The 17,000-nt window shown below is 39.2% G+C and overlaps 2 protein-coding genes across 2 annotated transcripts; both read left to right on the forward strand.

The window, feature by feature from the left end:
* Positions 1–3,859: 3,859 nt before the first annotated feature.
* On the forward strand, positions 3,860–10,522 carry LOC122658155. The gene is made up of 8 exons (XM_043853062.1): positions 3,860–3,935; positions 4,830–5,275; positions 5,400–5,473; positions 6,149–6,227; positions 6,600–6,654; positions 8,816–8,901; positions 9,061–10,029; positions 10,279–10,522. The coding sequence occupies exons 2-7, from the start codon at positions 4,940–4,942 to the stop codon at positions 10,015–10,017; spliced, it is 1,587 nt and encodes a 528-aa protein (XP_043708997.1). The 5' UTR covers positions 3,860–3,935; positions 4,830–4,939; the 3' UTR covers positions 10,018–10,029; positions 10,279–10,522.
* A 2,305-nt stretch (positions 10,523–12,827) lies between these two features.
* On the forward strand, positions 12,828–13,515 carry LOC122658156 (late embryogenesis abundant protein-like). Its single transcript, XM_043853063.1, has 3 exons — positions 12,828–13,125; positions 13,255–13,392; positions 13,453–13,515. Exons 1-3 carry the CDS (start codon positions 12,847–12,849, stop codon positions 13,513–13,515), a joined length of 480 nt encoding a protein of 159 aa, XP_043708998.1. The 5' UTR covers positions 12,828–12,846.
* The last annotated feature ends 3,485 nt before the right edge of the window (positions 13,516–17,000 follow it).

Consider the following 17,000-nt stretch of genomic DNA (forward strand, 5'->3'; position numbering starts at 1 on the left):
GGATTAAAATAACAATTCTACTAACGTGGACCCCCAATGTGGTACCAAAGTCTCCAAAAAGGCATGAACCTTAGAGAAGGTAAGAGATATGAAAAATAGAAAATAAAAAATTTAGAGTGCACCAAGTCCTTTGATTTGAAAACGAATCATTTATAATGGGTTCGTTGAATTTTGTGGCACTATGGGTTCATTATACAGTTATTCCTACAGTAGTTACCAAAAAAAATTCCCCCACAAACCATACACCAATCTCAAAAAAGAATTCCCCCTAATAAAATTGTTGTGTTTTCTTCGGTGAAAAAAAAAAACATTAAACTGGTTCATTTTCACATGAGCTACATTGCTTAATCAATTCATTTGATGTAATTGGGGGTAAAGGCTGGGCATGTCAGCATTGTCTCCAACCTGAGTTTATCTTTCTTCCACCTCCTATGAAAATAAATCCCACAATCTCTCCTTCCCATTGGGCACAGCCGTTAGCTCCAAGAAAGCTAGCGGCGTATCCAACCCTCTCCCTTAATTTGATTTTAGATCAATTAATGGCTCTAAGCCTGCAATGGTCACATTTTCACTTTGAGAGAGAGAGAGAGAGAGAGAGAGAGAGAGAGCTAATTTGATATTTCTCTTAAACAAATAAAGGAAAAATATCGTAATAGGGCTTGTACTAGACTTTCAACTAACGGATTAGGCTAGGGTTAGAATTTCCAGGCCCAAGATGGGGTTAGGCCAGGCCTGAGGCAAGACCTTAGGTTGAGTTTGGCCCGGCTCACCGTACCCCTTATTAAAAATTGTATGCTTCTCCGGTACATATGTGAAAGATAGGATTTTATTGTCATTAAAAGGAAAACTATTTTATACTAAAACGACAAAAAGTAAAGACAAATTTTCATCAATTTTGATTACAATAAGATTTTCTTGATTAATATATTAAATAAGGGAGAGAACGCTACTTGATCGCATGCACCTTGCGCCAACACAGAGACCAATGGAGTGCATGCCAAAGCATCCAATATTATATGGGGGCAGGGTGGCCACCCATGTGTCTGGGCGTAGGGGGCACGACCAAAGTAGCCTTCTTTTTCCCATTAAATATATATAAATATTTAGGTTCAAATTTCTTTCTAATAATTTTCATGTAATAAATAACATAAAAATGATAAAAACAAAGGCCAAAGCCCGATTGAAGCATAGGGACCCTGTGCTGGGCTTGGGCTTTCAAAAACTCGGCTCAGCCCAGCCCAGCCCAGCCCGGCGCTGTTGCACCCTTATGGTTTCTTACCACCATGATGGAAATATGGACTAGCGGAAGAGAGTGAGGCCAACAACTTCCCGTTCTAACTTTCAACCATGATTTAAAAATTCAGAATCAGGGTCGGCATCAGTCTTGGTCGATTCTAATTCAGATTGGATCAAAACGGCCGGAATCGAGAGGATTCGGCTCCAAATTTGCCCTAATATTAACCTTAGATTTTGGATAAAAATCAGCTGAACCGGATCGACAGAATCCAAATTTTGAAACCATAGTTACAAAACTCCAGTTCTAGTAATCCAACTTCTAACCCAGGCCTGAATTAATGAATTCCATTTTAGTTAGTATGTACTATGTAGTTTGGGTATAATAGTAAACAAAGGAAGATGGTAGGTAGGTATACATGGGGGGGAATAAGATAATAGGGTTGAACACTACTTGACACTTACAGGGCTGGACTGGACCAGTGGAGCCGAGGGGTTTGAACGTTGAAATTTCAAATTTGAAGCTTGAAGCTTGAAGCTTGACTTTTGATGGATGGATGGATGGATGGATCTTTCGCAACTAACAAATACTAATAAAGATAGAGCAGCCGGTGGAGATTGACTCCCCCAATTCCTGACCGACTATATATATTTTCTCATCTGTTCTACTCACACTAACAATGGTCGGGCCCGGTTGGTCTCAGTTAGGCTTCACATTGTTGTTAATTGTGCAATTAATCAGACATTCAAAACCTCGTAAGCCAAGTATAGACACGTTTCTATTTGATCAGTTAGTTATTAACGCATAATCGAGATGCAAACGGATAATGCAAATACAAACAAACTATAAGCAAGTTCATTGGGTTATATACAAAATGATAATGGTGGCAGTTGATCTCAGTCAGGCTACAACCAAACATCGAGAACTATTCATCCATAATCAGTATAGACTCTTAGACCCATCATCTAACTATTTACTAACCAATTGTGATCTACTATCGAACATTAACAGATCAGTTATGGTCAGACTCATCAGTGTGAACTAGCATTTGACACCCATACAACGAAGGACCAAATGGTAAACAAACAATGAGTTTTGATTCGAGTACATGTACGCTTAGTGCCAAACACATGTCTCATCCACAACCATTTATATATGGTGAAATAAAATAAAATAAATATTTGATAGTAAAAAAGAAATATGTCCTATGTTGAACATCTATGGTGGCTTGATAGTCCATTAAAAAAAGGGAAGGTTCTGCAACAAGATTGTATAGTGGTATGCTACATCTTTTTTTATTGATTTATTTTTTGGGGGGTTAAATCATTGATTTTATTTCTGTAAAATAATTAATATAATAATTTTTTTTAAAAATAAGATAAAATTGAATGTGAAGAGATGATTTTTTCGTATGGACTGGTGCGGTTTTTTAGTGTCTCTCACAAGAAGAGGGTGGACTCCACTCGAGCAGAGTGTTCGATCAAGAATCCCAAATAGATTCCAATTCCTTCTTGTAAGACGCACTAGGAAACCGCACTGATCAGAAAACCATAAATGATAACGATTCGTGAAGAGGCGTAATGTATCCTTAGGCTCAAGAGCCTTTAAAAAAAAAAAAGGATAATTAACGTAAAGCCCCTCCGCGCTATCTTAACTTCCAAAAGGAGCGGAATGCGTCTTACGCACTCCGCGTATTGTAGAAGCAAACCCTCATCATCACCTCCTTTCCTTGCCCACTCTCATAGGAAAATACCATTAATAAATTCAGGGTAAAAGTAGGACACTTTTTTCTATATTCTCGGCAATTCTACGTACTATTTAATGCAATATAATTTTTTTTTGCTAAACTATTTAATGCAATATTGAATAGTAAGTCACTATGTTCTACAAATCTAGAAAATTTTTTTTTTCTCTCTTTTTATAGTAATTTTCCCAAACTAAAATTCCTCATACAGTCATGCTCCCAAAAAAAGCAAAAAAAACAAAAAGCAATCATATCCTATTGGCATGATCCTTGCCACGTATGCACCCTCCAAACTCATTAACCCCGTCAAAACTAACGTCCTACCCGGGAAAACGAACAGTCTCACTCTCCCCCGAGTCCCTGACCGACTCCTGACGTGTATTATTCCGCTAAAACAACCCCCCGCGGCCCCACCCATCTCTCTCTCCTCCACGCCACCACACCACCAAAATGAAGATTTGAAGAAGATCTCTCTTTCTATCTTTCTTGCTGTCTCTTCAGACTTCAGAGTTGAGTCTTGAATCGACTTCTCTCTCAGAAACCCTTTACCTTGAAAAGAAAAGAAACGAAAAGAAGGAGCAAAAAGAAAAAGGAAAAAAGAGGTAATTTCTTGTTTCATTTTTCATTCGTTGGGTCACATCAGTTTCAGGTTTAATTTGTTTTATTAGGAATGAGGCACAGTGTGCGCCTGCCTGGCTTCCCTATCACGATCTTTCTCAACTGAATGTTCTAAATCGGACTGAACGTATTCCACTATCAGCTTTTGGAAAGAAACCCTAGGCTTCTTAGTTTCCTCTACACTAACGGGCGATTCAGTTGTTATAGTACTGCTTCTCTCGCCTTGAAAGGGGACTTGGCGCTCATTCTTCCTAATCTTATCTTTAAGGGTTTCAATTGCAATTCCAACTTCGCTTCATGCATCTTTGGAAAGGAGCAGTTCTAGTTAATTTCATCTGGGTATGTCTCTTTATTTCTCTTCTATTCTTCCTCTCAGCCGTTTCTGATTCGTTATATCTATACTCACTATTGGATTGAAAATGTAATGTTTCTGTTTTTTGGTGTATTGAAATTGAAGCAAGAAGATAACTTCAATTTCGAAAGTTTTGATTTTCATTTCTTTTTTTGTCCGGGAAATTTGTTTCTCTATTCCATCTTGGCTCTCCTTGTTTCTAATACTCTATAGGGTTAACCACGTACCCCCAATTTCAAAACCCATCTGGTTTAGAAATTAGAATTCCATCCTACTAGACAAGCTGGTTCTGTTACTGGTCATCGGTAGCTGATATTGTTTTCCTATTACATGGTGGAAGGCGGAAGTTTCCTATTTACCAGCTGTGTTTCCTCCGTGTCTTTTATGATTTCCATTACTTCAGAATTTTCTACGACTTGGTCATTGGTTGAGGCACAGTTGCTCTTCTTATTTTAATTATGGTCATCTACTTCTTTTTCAATTATACAATAGATATTTCAAGTAGAGTCTTCTTAGTCTTGGTCATCCTCTTCTCGAGGGATAATGTGAATCCAATAGAGAATTCAAGTCTTCATCATCTTCTGTGTTGGGGGGGGGGGGGGGGAGGGATAATCTGAATTTGTTCTTTTGTACTTTCCTTCCCTTGATTCCGGATTTTTAGCAAAGGATTAATACATTATAATCGTTTCTCCCTTTCATTTAAGATGTTAATAGTATTTAATGTTGTTGATGTTTTAATGTCAATTGTTCTCTACAGACGGTTAGGGTTCTCCTAATCTCTGCATTCTCTACTAGTGCACATACATACCTTTTGTTTTGGGCATAGTGATTAATTGGCAATAGATGTATGACTGACTGCTATGAACTATATTTGCTTTTAGTTTCTACAGGAACAATTGGACTCGCAGGTTTCTCATTGGAGAATTTGCATGAGTAGTTCTAGATGAATTATAATCTCTTGATAGATTTCTGCTGGTGTATATGAGTTAGCATGGGTTCTGCCTGTTGTGTTGCTGCAAGGGACAAGACTCTTCCTGATATAACCGACAGTGAAGCTTTACATAGGAATGTCAGATATTCGCCTTCCTGGAGCTTTAGCTGGGAGAATCGGGGGCGTGTAATAGGTGAAGTGGATAATCAAATAAATCAGTTTTCTCACGGAAGCAGTGGAAATGTAGACGTGGAGAGCAAGGACCAGAGGGATATGGAAATGGGAGATGTTTCAGATGGAGGAAGTCCACTGGAGGATTTCCAAACGCCCACCTGGCAGAAATTCCCTGTTAACGAAGGAACTGCTCTAGCTTCTGGTAAACCTTTTTGGATCTGTTAATTATTTTTCCATTAACGGTAGCTTGTCCTGAAAATGTCCTAGCCCCTTGTTCTGTAACTGCAACTTCGTTTTATGCTCCATTGACTACCCTTTGTGTGCAATAATTGTTCTTACTTTTCAGCCTAAAAAGCTTGTTAGCTGCGAAAATATTGCCATTCTCTTCTTTTGGATGGAAGCAGAGTTGTTATCAGCTATGTTAGGTTGGATTGAGTGCGAGCCTGTGGCAGATTATAACGAACAAAAAACATTCACCTCCTCCCATTTTTTTAGGATCTTCTGTTGATGCTTGTAATTTAATCTTAGGGAAACTATTGAGCTGATAGAATTAAAAGCTTAGTGTTGTTTCCTTAGGCTTTGACAATATCTTCTGGTATTCAAGCCCATGGAAGCTCACGGCTAATTAGATGGTGGCAACCTTGAAGCCATTTTCTTTACCCAGTGAAGGTGTAATATTTTCATGTTTGCATAAATCAGCTCATGTGTTGGTATTTATTTGTTGGTCCATGCACATTTGCGATGGATGAGGAGTTGGTAAATATATAACTTTTCTTCTGTTTGTCTTGAGTTTGTGTTCAGAACGGCTCTTTTCTTTTTTCACCTTTTGGTCTTTGTTCTTATCATGATTTTTTGGGGGAAATTGTTAGCATCTAATTGCATTTTCCCTATGCCATTTAATCCTAATAAAGTGCATGTGTCATACATCAATATCCCAATAAGAAAACTAATACAAAATTTCCCCCTCTGTTCTCACAATTTGATGGAGGAACCATGACTGAAGAAAAAAAACATGACCACAGCTTCTAGATTGAGTTATGGTAGTAGTAAGTGATAATTTGTAGCTTCCCTTTAAGTTTTAAACTTATGATTCAGATGCAATCATTTGACATGGGAGACTGCACTTACAGCAACGTTGCAGCATGAACATATCTGGGGAGATGGGGAGAAGACTGTAAAATTGCAATTTCATTTTGCTTCATTAACTTAAGGGAAAAGAAATTATGCCTATCCATTATGTCTCTCAAAAAAAAAACACACCCCCAAAACTGGACAAGGTAATGCCTAGGTAATCATTATATACAAAACACAATGACCTCAAACCTTCATCTCCAAAGGCGCTTTGTTGCCAAGGCAATACCTTGACAACTATGATCTATGTTGAAGTGGTGAGTAAAGACACAAGTACTTCTGAGTTAATTGTGGTTATGACCTAGAAGAAAGTGGAGTGGTAAAACAGTATTTGTGTAGCAAAACCCCAAGTAATTGGATAAAGCTTAGTTGATTTAAGTTCTCTTATTGTTATTATTTTTTATCTTTTGCTTAGTTTGGATTGATATTTGCTGAGGTACTCAATCTTCTAGGGGTTCAGTTTGATACAGGTTTGACCTAACACTGCTGAACTAGACCCCACCTTTGGTTCTAGTTAGAATTCTGCTGAAGCCTCACACTGATTTACCCAACTCAAACTTGATGGTGTCTGTGATGTACAATGATCTGTGAGGGAGAGAAGCAACTTTGGTTGCCTCTGGTTAGACAATTTGTGCTTTCTGCGAGCAACCAAAACTTATCTGTATTGGCATGTATCTGAGGGAGAGAAGCAGGCAGGTGCCAACTCCTAACCTTGTGGTAGTCTTACATGTAACATCCCTAGTTGCATCCCTCGTTACCCTTTTCATAAGTGGGTGCCAACTCCTAACCTTGTGGTAGTCTTACATGTAACATCCCTAGTTGCATCCCTCGTTACCCTTTTCATAAGTGGCAATTATGAGAAGCTACTACTTTGCTTAGTTTAGATTTCTGGAATTTAAATCCATTCTATCTATATAAAATCAGCTGATAAAGTCAGGGAAGGGAGAAATATGAATTGGAGAATATCTAAAAGATCCCTTAAAAATTGCATCTGAATCATAAGTCCATTCTTTCGCAGAAGAAAACCCATCTCATTGGTTCATTCTCAGTCATTGAAGCATTTGAAATGACAAAAATACATCCCTATTACACTGGGAAAATTGTCATGTGTGTGTGTGTTTGGGGGGGGGGGGGGGTGTTGCACGCATGTGTCTTGTATGATTCCTTTGTTGAGATGTTATTTATTTATTTTCTTTGAAGAAAAATAAAACTACAATGATAGAGCAACAGTCCCCAAGTGTGAGAGGTCATGGTACGTCATCTAAGCTGAATGTCTCAGGAGATTCTTTTTTAGGGCATGTTTTGTACTTTTAAAAAGAAAATGGAAATAAAAAAACAATAGATACCCACTAGATACAAGACTATAGCCGTATGAGAGGAAATGGCATGTCAGCTAAGCTGAAGATATCCTGAAGAGCAAAAAAAATTGGAACAAAGGAAAGAAATCATAGAACATGATATTTGACCTTTTCTAAACTTGCTGGATCCTAGTATCCAGAAAATCGTAGGATGCTAATTTATTCAGACGAATTTCCCATCTGATGTGCTAGCTAAGAAGGCTGTGCTGACGCCGACTGTAGAGGGATACTTTATAAATTGGTTCCTGTCAAGGAATCCCCATCTGGGCTTTGTGTTTTGTTGCATTACCGACTATCTCGGTTTCTTGTATCTTCCTGCCTTTACCTAACGAAAATTTTTTATTTGTAAAAAAGATAAAGGTTGTACAGATTGCTGAATCACTAGATAACATAGGACTTGTTATCCTAGCATTATTGAGGAAGAAGAGATTGTTATTAGGATCTAAGGTGTCAACTTTTTCTTAATAAAGGACATAACCTTGCCTTAGTGGAATTCTACTGGGTGATGTAATCCAATCGGTAACTGGAATTTGCTTTAACCTTTGGGTGATGCTAATCATGAGTGGTGGATATGCCCAAACCAAAAGCTCCAATCTCCAAGCTCCAATTTACCGAATTTTTCTCACTAATAGCACCTGAGATGTTCCTTCCACCATCCTGAGATACACCACAAACATTAGGACATAGCCACCAAGAGAGCATGTAAAGAAGTTTAGTTTTATAGAATACAACTGCGGATGTACCAAATGCCAAGCAATCAAGGAAGAAAGGAGTGAAGGATGAGAAGCTTAGGGTGCTGCTTGCTAAGGCATTTCAAATGTGATGTTTTACCCTAGCTCTAGCTTTACTTGTACTATGTTCTGGGAAGTAGGCATAACTTCACACAAGTGTGCTGCCCATCCTTTTCATTCCCCTGCAGTTCAATTAAGTTTTCTTAGCTTCTTAAGTTTAGTGCTTTTTCTTGTCTCCTTGTTTGCTCCCTCTGTATGTGTTGAGGGGTGGGGTGGGTTTTTCTTCTTCTGAACATAAAATAAGAAGTATCTTATCAAAGGGAAAAAAAAAACATCGTAAAATAAAGTACACTCTGTTTGTCATATATGCTTGTTTTGGAGCTTCTTAGGTAAATAAATAACCAATTTTTTTTGTTGACTTCCAGTGATTACTGTTTGAGCACAAAATTGTACCATTTTTTTGTTCCATTACCAATTTTAATCTGTTATTTAAACGTGCAAGCTTTCTACTGATCAACTTAAGATTGATTTGATGATTTTAGTTTTAAATGATCATCTGAATATGATAACTAATGTTCTTTGCATGCTTGAAACAGATCCATCTGTGGGTAACGATTTGTCTGCCATGGTGAGTTATTCTTGTTAGATCAACTGTAGCTCTCTACCAATTAGGGAGGAGGGGGGGCGGGGGAGGAACATCATTTCTGGTGCTTTTCATGATTTCTGAACCTGGTCTCTCCTGCTTTTGGCTTTCATTTTGACATCTCTTCATTGTCTTGTTTTATAGGTGAAAGATTTAAGAGACTCATCTGCTGTTGCCGATCCGTCAGTGTCAAAGCTTTCATTTTGTGTAGCTTCAACTTCCTCTTCATCAATTTCCAAACTAGACCCTTCACCATCTCAGAGCCAACCTCAACCGATTGATTCAGGGCTATCAATGCAGGCCAACTGTTCACCAGGACACCTGCTTGTGAGGCAGGTCTCCACAAGCCAAATGCCTGGATTGAAATCACGGAACAACTCAGTATCTGAAGGAAGACAATCATTTGCGTTTTCAATGTGCAGCAATGACACTACAATGGGCTCCCAGGGAGGGCCTTCAGATGGTTGGTCCATGCGTGCCTTCTCTGAGCTTGTGGCGTCTTCTCAAAGGGAAAGGTGGTCTTTTGACAGTGAGAGCTTGGGTTCTAGCCGTGGCAAGTTAACCAGATCCAATAGTCGGCTGTCAATGCCTCCATCTGTTGATATGCAAACATGTGGAGTATGCTCGAAGCATTTGACAGAAAGATCTTCATGGAGCAGCCAGAAAATAATTGCTACTAGTGAGCTATCAGTGGTTGCTGTTCTTGTCTGTGGACATGTGTTCCATGCGGAGTGCTTGGAGCATATGACACCTGAAAAAGATAGATATGACCCAGCGTGCCCACTGTGCATGGGTGGAGAGAAGCATGTTTCTAAGATGTCTGGGAAAGCATCCAGAATGGAAGCAGATTTGAAGGCAAGGAGCAATAAGATATCCAGAAACCGGGTGGTGGATAGTGATCTGGACGGTGACTCTGTTGTACCTGATGAGTGGAAAGGTACCGGACGGCAAGGGAAAGTTCTGAAGTTGGGGCCTAGCTCCTCTTTTGGGAAGCCTTTCTTGAGGCGTCACTTCTCACTTGGGTCGAATAGGAGTAAATCCCTTTCGGAAAATGATTCTCAAAGAAGGAAGGGGTTCTGGACAAGATTCCGCAAGGATTGAGCTCCCAAGATGGTGAGAGATGAGCACCCCCATACTTTTGTCAACACTAATGTACTTGGAATATCCTTTTCCTTTCCAATACTCCTCTCAATAAATCCTCTACTTTTTTCTCTTTTTTTGTTTAATGTGTTTTCTTTTCTTTTCTTTTTTTTTTTTTGGGGGGGGGGGGGGAAACACTTGTTTCATGCAGAGATGCAAGTAAACTGTAGCAATCAGTAATGTTCTTACAACTTGCTTGAATTTTGTTTCAAATCTCATCAGGACTTGCAGCATTTTCAAGATTCGGAGATCGCTTGTCCCTGCAATGCCAGTTGAAGGCTTAACAGTGAACAGATCATTATATTATTCAATGAATCTTGATTATATACAGTTGCAGTAATTAACTATCTGCAAAATGTCAAACAGGACTGAGCTGTTTTATTAAACTTCATTTCATTGTAATGGGCAGAGAAAAACAAGGTAAAGCAGCATAGTTTCGATGAATGGCTGAAAATGGGAAGCTGCATGATGCTTTTAACTCTCTCTCTCTCTCTCTCTCTCTTTCTCACACACACACACACACACGGCCCCACTTTTTATCTAGAGATTCTTAAAAGATTGGTAGCACAATTGAAAGCGTTTTACCATATCCAAGTGAGGTGAGCAGCTTCTCTTGTTTTATAGTTATCTATGGAGTGGTGCCTGCCCAGCTAGTCACTGGTGATCAGGGCTCAAGTCTACCAGACTGCGATAGGAAATATCTTTGATCATGATTCGTCACTAAACCGATGCTTGTGTAGTAGGCACATCAAGATTAGCTTGGGACTTGGGGCTTAAATGCCGGTGGGTGCTTTCTTTTACCTTAAGATGTATACAGCCAAAGCCTACCTGGGTACTTCATTGTTGGCCAGTTTGGGCTTATTAGATCACCAAGACAGGGAAGGACTTTAATGAGTGGTACAGTCACAATTGGTTTTTGTTTCAGTTTGGAATTCTGAAAAACTGGAAATCTTTCTCTTCTTAGGTATTTTCCCAGTGAAACCTAGAATTCTTCTAAGAAAACTATCACCGAAGTTAGATTGGGTTAGGTGACCTATCCAGGGGTTTGGAATTGGCGGAGGCCAAACCTGAACCCGGTCTAAATCAATCTGTACTGCATTTCTAAGGTTAGGGCAGAATCTGACTGATTCTGGCCGTATTAAATCAGAATCGGCTGGAATCGATCTTGATCTCGATTCCACTCTTTAAAACTCTTTAACTATCTCAGGCTCTCAACACAGGCCATAACATGAATGGAGTTTTGCTCCTTATTTCTTCGAAGGCCTATGTTTTTTAAACGATCTCAAATTTTATCTGTGATGGAAACTTAGGTTTGTGTTTGGTATGCATTCTTAGAATGTATTCTGGGTCAATTTTGCATTCTCAGACGATAAAAACGATCCGAGAATGTGAAATTGACGTAGAATGCATTCTAAGAATGCAAACCAAACACAATCTTAATTTCTAAAACAATATTTTTAGAAGAACAACAGTACAGATCCTCTATGTTGCAGCTGCCCTAGCAGCCTGAATGGCATAGACACAATCGTGCGTGCAATGACTGTCTTACCCCTGCCCGAGCGCCTTGGCCGAGCAGGGATAGCTCAGGCTGCTAGGACAACTGCGCCATAGAAGATCTAGATCCGAGCAACAAACTTACACAGTGGTAAGGTTTTAAGGAGCGGAATAGGGATCTAAATCAGTTCTGACCAATTTCAATATGATTCCAATATAAATCGATTAGAATCAATAAAAAAAATCAGTTAGATTATGTACTAGTACTAGAAATGCAGTATGGATCTATCACTCCAGATCCATCGACCTTAACTGATCCAATTCCCAGTTTCAAACCCTACACAGTCGAGATTACATGGAATGATGTATTGATATTGGATCGGTAGTATCAGCCGGATTGTAGTAATATCGGCCGAGGTTGATATCGATTTCTAGCCAATCCTGGATTGGGTATCATTATCTGTTTGAGGGTAAAATAATTTAAAAAAAAAATAAAAATTGGTTTATAATGAAAAATAGGGAAAACCAGATATCATATCAGCATCGACAAAGACCAATACCATCCCATCTACGATACCGACCGCAATCCCACTGGAAATTGAAATTGATTTAAGATTCTCTATAGGCTATATAGTATTGGTAGCCGGTAGGACAAGGATTAAAAATGTCCAAAGACCTAACTATTAGGACTCATGAGTCATGACCATTGTTTCAAAAATTTAAAACAAATCAAATTCGGTCAATCGATCCTAATTCTCAATGTTCTAGTTGGGGGAGGGGAGGTTAGGATCAATTTCGATGGAGGATTGGAAATTGGAAATGTAGAGACCGATTCAACCCTAATTCCGAGTTTAAAATCCATGGTTATGAGTCACGAGTCATGACTCAATAGTAAGGATAGGATAGGATAATACTACTCCTCTGCAAGCGTACTCAGCCATTACTTATCTGCAAACCCGACAAGGAGATGTACGTTCCTTGCAACCCGTCACGCCACGTAGTCCCTGATCACCCCCTAACGTGTCACCGCATTGTTAATCACTCGTAAGCATTTGACACGTGTATGTGTCACATGACATGTAACACACATAGAGAGACACACACAAGTCCTAGTAGTCTCCTCTTGTAGAGTCCCCCCGGCCTTCACCATTTTTGGCTATATATACACCACCAAGCCCAAGCCCAAGCTCAAGCCCTGCTAACTCGGTTATTCCAGTGATTTTGATCGATCGATTCCTCTCTAGAAGTAGTCTCCATCTCATCTTTTCTGCTTGATTTTGTTAGATACACCTGAAAATGCCGTATTTGAGAGACGAGTTTGGGAATCCGGTTCGTCTCACGGACGAACACGGAAACCCAGTCCAGCTCAAGGACGAGTACGGTAACCCTATCTACCAGACAGGAGACACCACTGGTGCTTATGGGTATGCTACAACGGGGCAGCACGAGTCGGTCCCAACCACCGGAATGGGGACTGGCGCTCAAGGGTACGGCAGTGCGCCAATGGCTGGCACCACCGGGGTCGGTACTGGGCACCAGCAAGTGCATCGCTCTGGAAGCTCCAGCTCTAGCTCCGTAAGTACTCTCTACTCACCTCACGTACGTTGTCATCTTTTTGTCTTATATATATATATATATATATATATAGATAGAATGTCTTTAATTAATTTGATAATTTTGTGGGTTCCCTTGGTTTAATTGCAGTCTGAGGACGATGGACAAGGTGGGAGGAGGAAGAAGAAGAGTATAAAGGAGAAAATAAAAGAGAAGTTGCCTGGTAAGGGGCACAAGGGGGAGCAGCACACCACCACCACCACCACCGGTACCACTACTACTACCACAGCCACAGGGGGTGGAACTCAGGGGCAGTTGCCGCATCATGAACAGCATCATGATCCACAGCGTCATGAGAAGGGGTTGATGAAGAAGATAAAGGAGAAACTCCCTGGCCACCACAACAACTAACTAAAGCTAATATTCCTCCGTCGTCCTCTACCATAGTCATATAAATAAGCTACACAGGATCAGGATGGATTTACATATGTCACGTACAGTAATGTAATTAGGGTTTTCCTGCTTTCAGTTATTTTAATTAGTTTGTAACGCTGTGTCGTAATTAGATTTGGTAAGTAAGTCCCTTTTGTTTGTTACATGGGCATTGAAGTGTTTGTTGATGCTCTCTCTCTCTCTCTCTTTCCTCTTTTCCTCCTCCAGACTATTAAAGTATCTGTGAATTACAAATACATGGTGATTAGGTTCTCTAGGCGAGTGGTATAGAGAAGTTGTGTGGTAAAATGGTAATCTTATATTAGAGGGTAATGAGGTCATTTAAATAAGGAGGTGAGAGATTGATACATAAGTGTTAGAGTATTATATTCAATGACAATGACCAACCCTATATGCATGAGGCTCCCGCCATTGCGAGGTTTGGGAGGATCGAAAAAAAACTTGTGACCACTTGGTCGGAGCAACCTTACCGTAGCACCAGGCATTCGTTGAAGTGTTGTTGCTACAGTTGTAGCTACAACGTTGACAGCCAAGAAAATAGGATCTTAAAGGGTTTTTTATTTTTTTTAAAAACTAAAACCTAGTAGGGTATTTATCAAGAATTCAAGGGGAAGTGATTTATTTCATTTTTTTTTGCTGCTAACCTTGCACCAGGAACATAAAATTCTTTCCCCAGGATTGGGATCCTCTACCGATGGATCGTAACTCTATAAACCTCCGAATGTCATTAATATAAAGTTAGATCGATTAGTATATGACAACACAATATATTGTAATAGATTATTTGCATAACCACATCATGTTTTGCCGGAAGAGTGATGTAATTTTGTATTTAGAAAATAGTCTATTTGATCGTTTGTTAAATTTTAATTTTAAATTAAAATATTGAACCTTCCATTTAATGTTACTTTTTCATCTTTCGTGGCATTATTTTATATTTTCAGGGAAAAATCAGTCTTCAGTATAATCTTACGAGAAATAGTTTTTAGTGTTTTTTTATTTTAAGAAACGGGAAAACACCTAAAAATCACTTTTTAACGAGGTGTTTTTTGTAAATGTTTTTGAAAGCATAAATCAAAATTTATGCTTGTTGGAAGACTTTTGACAGAATGTGTTGGACACGTTTTGTCGTTCTGTGCTGAGAATTAAAAATTGTGCCCGATAAACTGCTCGCACCTCCAACCTCTCTCTCACCTCTTAACGTCTTTAACCTTTCTCTCACCTCTCACGCCTCTAGCCATTGAAACCTTGTACAACCTGCAATTCATCATGGAGGTAAGATCGACCCGTATTCTATCCCTCTCTCTCTCTCTCTCTATGTGCGATTTGGTTCACAGAAACTCTAAGAACCACGGTTTCTATGTTCATCCATTGGAGTGAACTGAAAGCCGTGGTTATTATTAGGATTTCCCACTTAAGAACCTTAGCGGCGAAGTTGGAACCCAAGAAACCTTCATTGTTGTTACAAACTTCAACAAAATCATCGGTTCGATATGCTTTCGCCATTACTAGAAATGAGAAGACCTCCCTCATTGAATGTCCAATCGAAGGGAAATTTCAGGGTAGGTATCCGAATGGACTACCCTCTTAAGTACAGAGTACTTATTCACCCAAAAGATAAAGCCAGAAATAAAGCCAGCCCACTGAAATCATACCTGGTGGTAAAACAGAGATCAAATTTGATTTCAGTTTGATTTATGACAGCAGGGTTGGATTTAGGGTGTAAGAAACAAGGGCTAGGGTCGCACAAGAGAATCGATTCAGACCCTAGAGTTTGGGATGGAAAGATGAGTAATTGAGAAGGATCTGTCTCGATCTCTTGTGGAACCAGATCAAGCTGGGACTAAACAGAACAAAACAAGGATGCATGAGTAAGGAAAAAATAAAAAGGGAAGCAATTGAAAGGAGGAAGGGAATCGTACCAAGAGGAGAAGGGAAGAAACACAAGTCGGCCAAGTCAGCGACTCTCCAAGTAAACACACACAGAAGGTACGGTCCATTGATAAAAGATTTAAAAGCAAGTTGCAATTGCAAACAAGACCCATAACCAAGAGAAGAAGAAGAGGAAAAAGTGAAGAAAGAAAAACGTTTTCCAGAACAGGTTTACCAAGCGGGTCAAAAACGGTTTCTCAGCACAGAAAAGAAAAAAACTGTTCTGTTGTTTCTCAGCACATAACTAGAACAGAAACAGCAGTAAGGTTATCAAGCGGGCACATATGTATGGATCGTGACCAAATACTGAATACATATCTGCTGATATGGTATGCAGATTTTTTTCTTTTCTTTTGAAAAATGATGCTTTGATCTTGTATCAGCACGATACATAAATACTGGTTGCAATAGATATGTAATAGAAAGGAAAAAAAATCGACTACATGACTTAATCTTGCGGCGCTACAGTGTGGTCTGAAAGTTCGGATGCAACATCTATTAATGGTGTTAAGTTCAAGTAGAAAGAAGAAAAACAAAATTGTCTTGCATTGAGCTCACATCGTTGGATGAAGTTTCTTTCACGTGTTGGGCTCTAAGGGTCGCACTATAGTGCACCGTCAGTTGTCAGATGTCCATACTGCGAGGATTAAATCGACATGATTTTAATTTGTAATAGAAAGTTTTTGATGTGTTAGTCCTTAACTAAATCTTCTCTTACGGATAAAGAAAAATCTGGAAGTTCTTATTACAATATATTATTATTATTATTATTATTATTATTATTAATTAAATTTATTTAATTTATTTATTCTAGCAATTCCAATTCAAATTCGATAACATAAAGGCGATTAATATTATCATTGTCGAGACCGTGAACTAAATCATTGTTTTTGGGTGTGATAATCTCCATCGATAAATTTCAACCTCATCTAAACTGCACGTGATAAAACTTAAAAGAATTGCTACTATATGGGCATATGAGCCACGTGATCGATCAGGTAGTTCTTTTTTTTCCCAAAAAACATATACCCCATGACTTCTATATCATCTATGGATCGGCTGGGTATAGACGTGTATATAGTATAATAGAATGCATAACCATAAAATTATGTGTAATTTTGTATGGATCGATAGAATATATATCAAAAAATTGTGTGTAATTTTGTATGCAGCTCCGTTTTGTACTCCCAGAATGCAGCCACAGCAAATACAACAATAACGGTGAAGAGTAGGGGAGCGAGTTTAGCTCGACAAGCCTGAGCCTAAGCTTGATATACCATGTTAATGTGCCTTAGATGATCCACATCTCCGGGCCAGGCACTGATGAACACATTGAACTATCCATGAGGCAGAGAACCCTCACAGCCCAGGCACAAAGACGCAATTATCAAGGCATATGGGCTGGGCAGGGTTGAGAATTGAAATTTCCAGGCATGGGCCGGCCTTCTATAGGGTTGGGTCGGGCCTAGGCTGACTGAGGCCTTAGATTGAGCCTAATCCAACTTGACTGT

This window comes from Telopea speciosissima, chromosome 4 (assembly GCF_018873765.1).
Source record: "Telopea speciosissima isolate NSW1024214 ecotype Mountain lineage chromosome 4, Tspe_v1, whole genome shotgun sequence".
Classification (NCBI taxonomy): domain Eukaryota; kingdom Viridiplantae; phylum Streptophyta; class Magnoliopsida; order Proteales; family Proteaceae; genus Telopea; species Telopea speciosissima.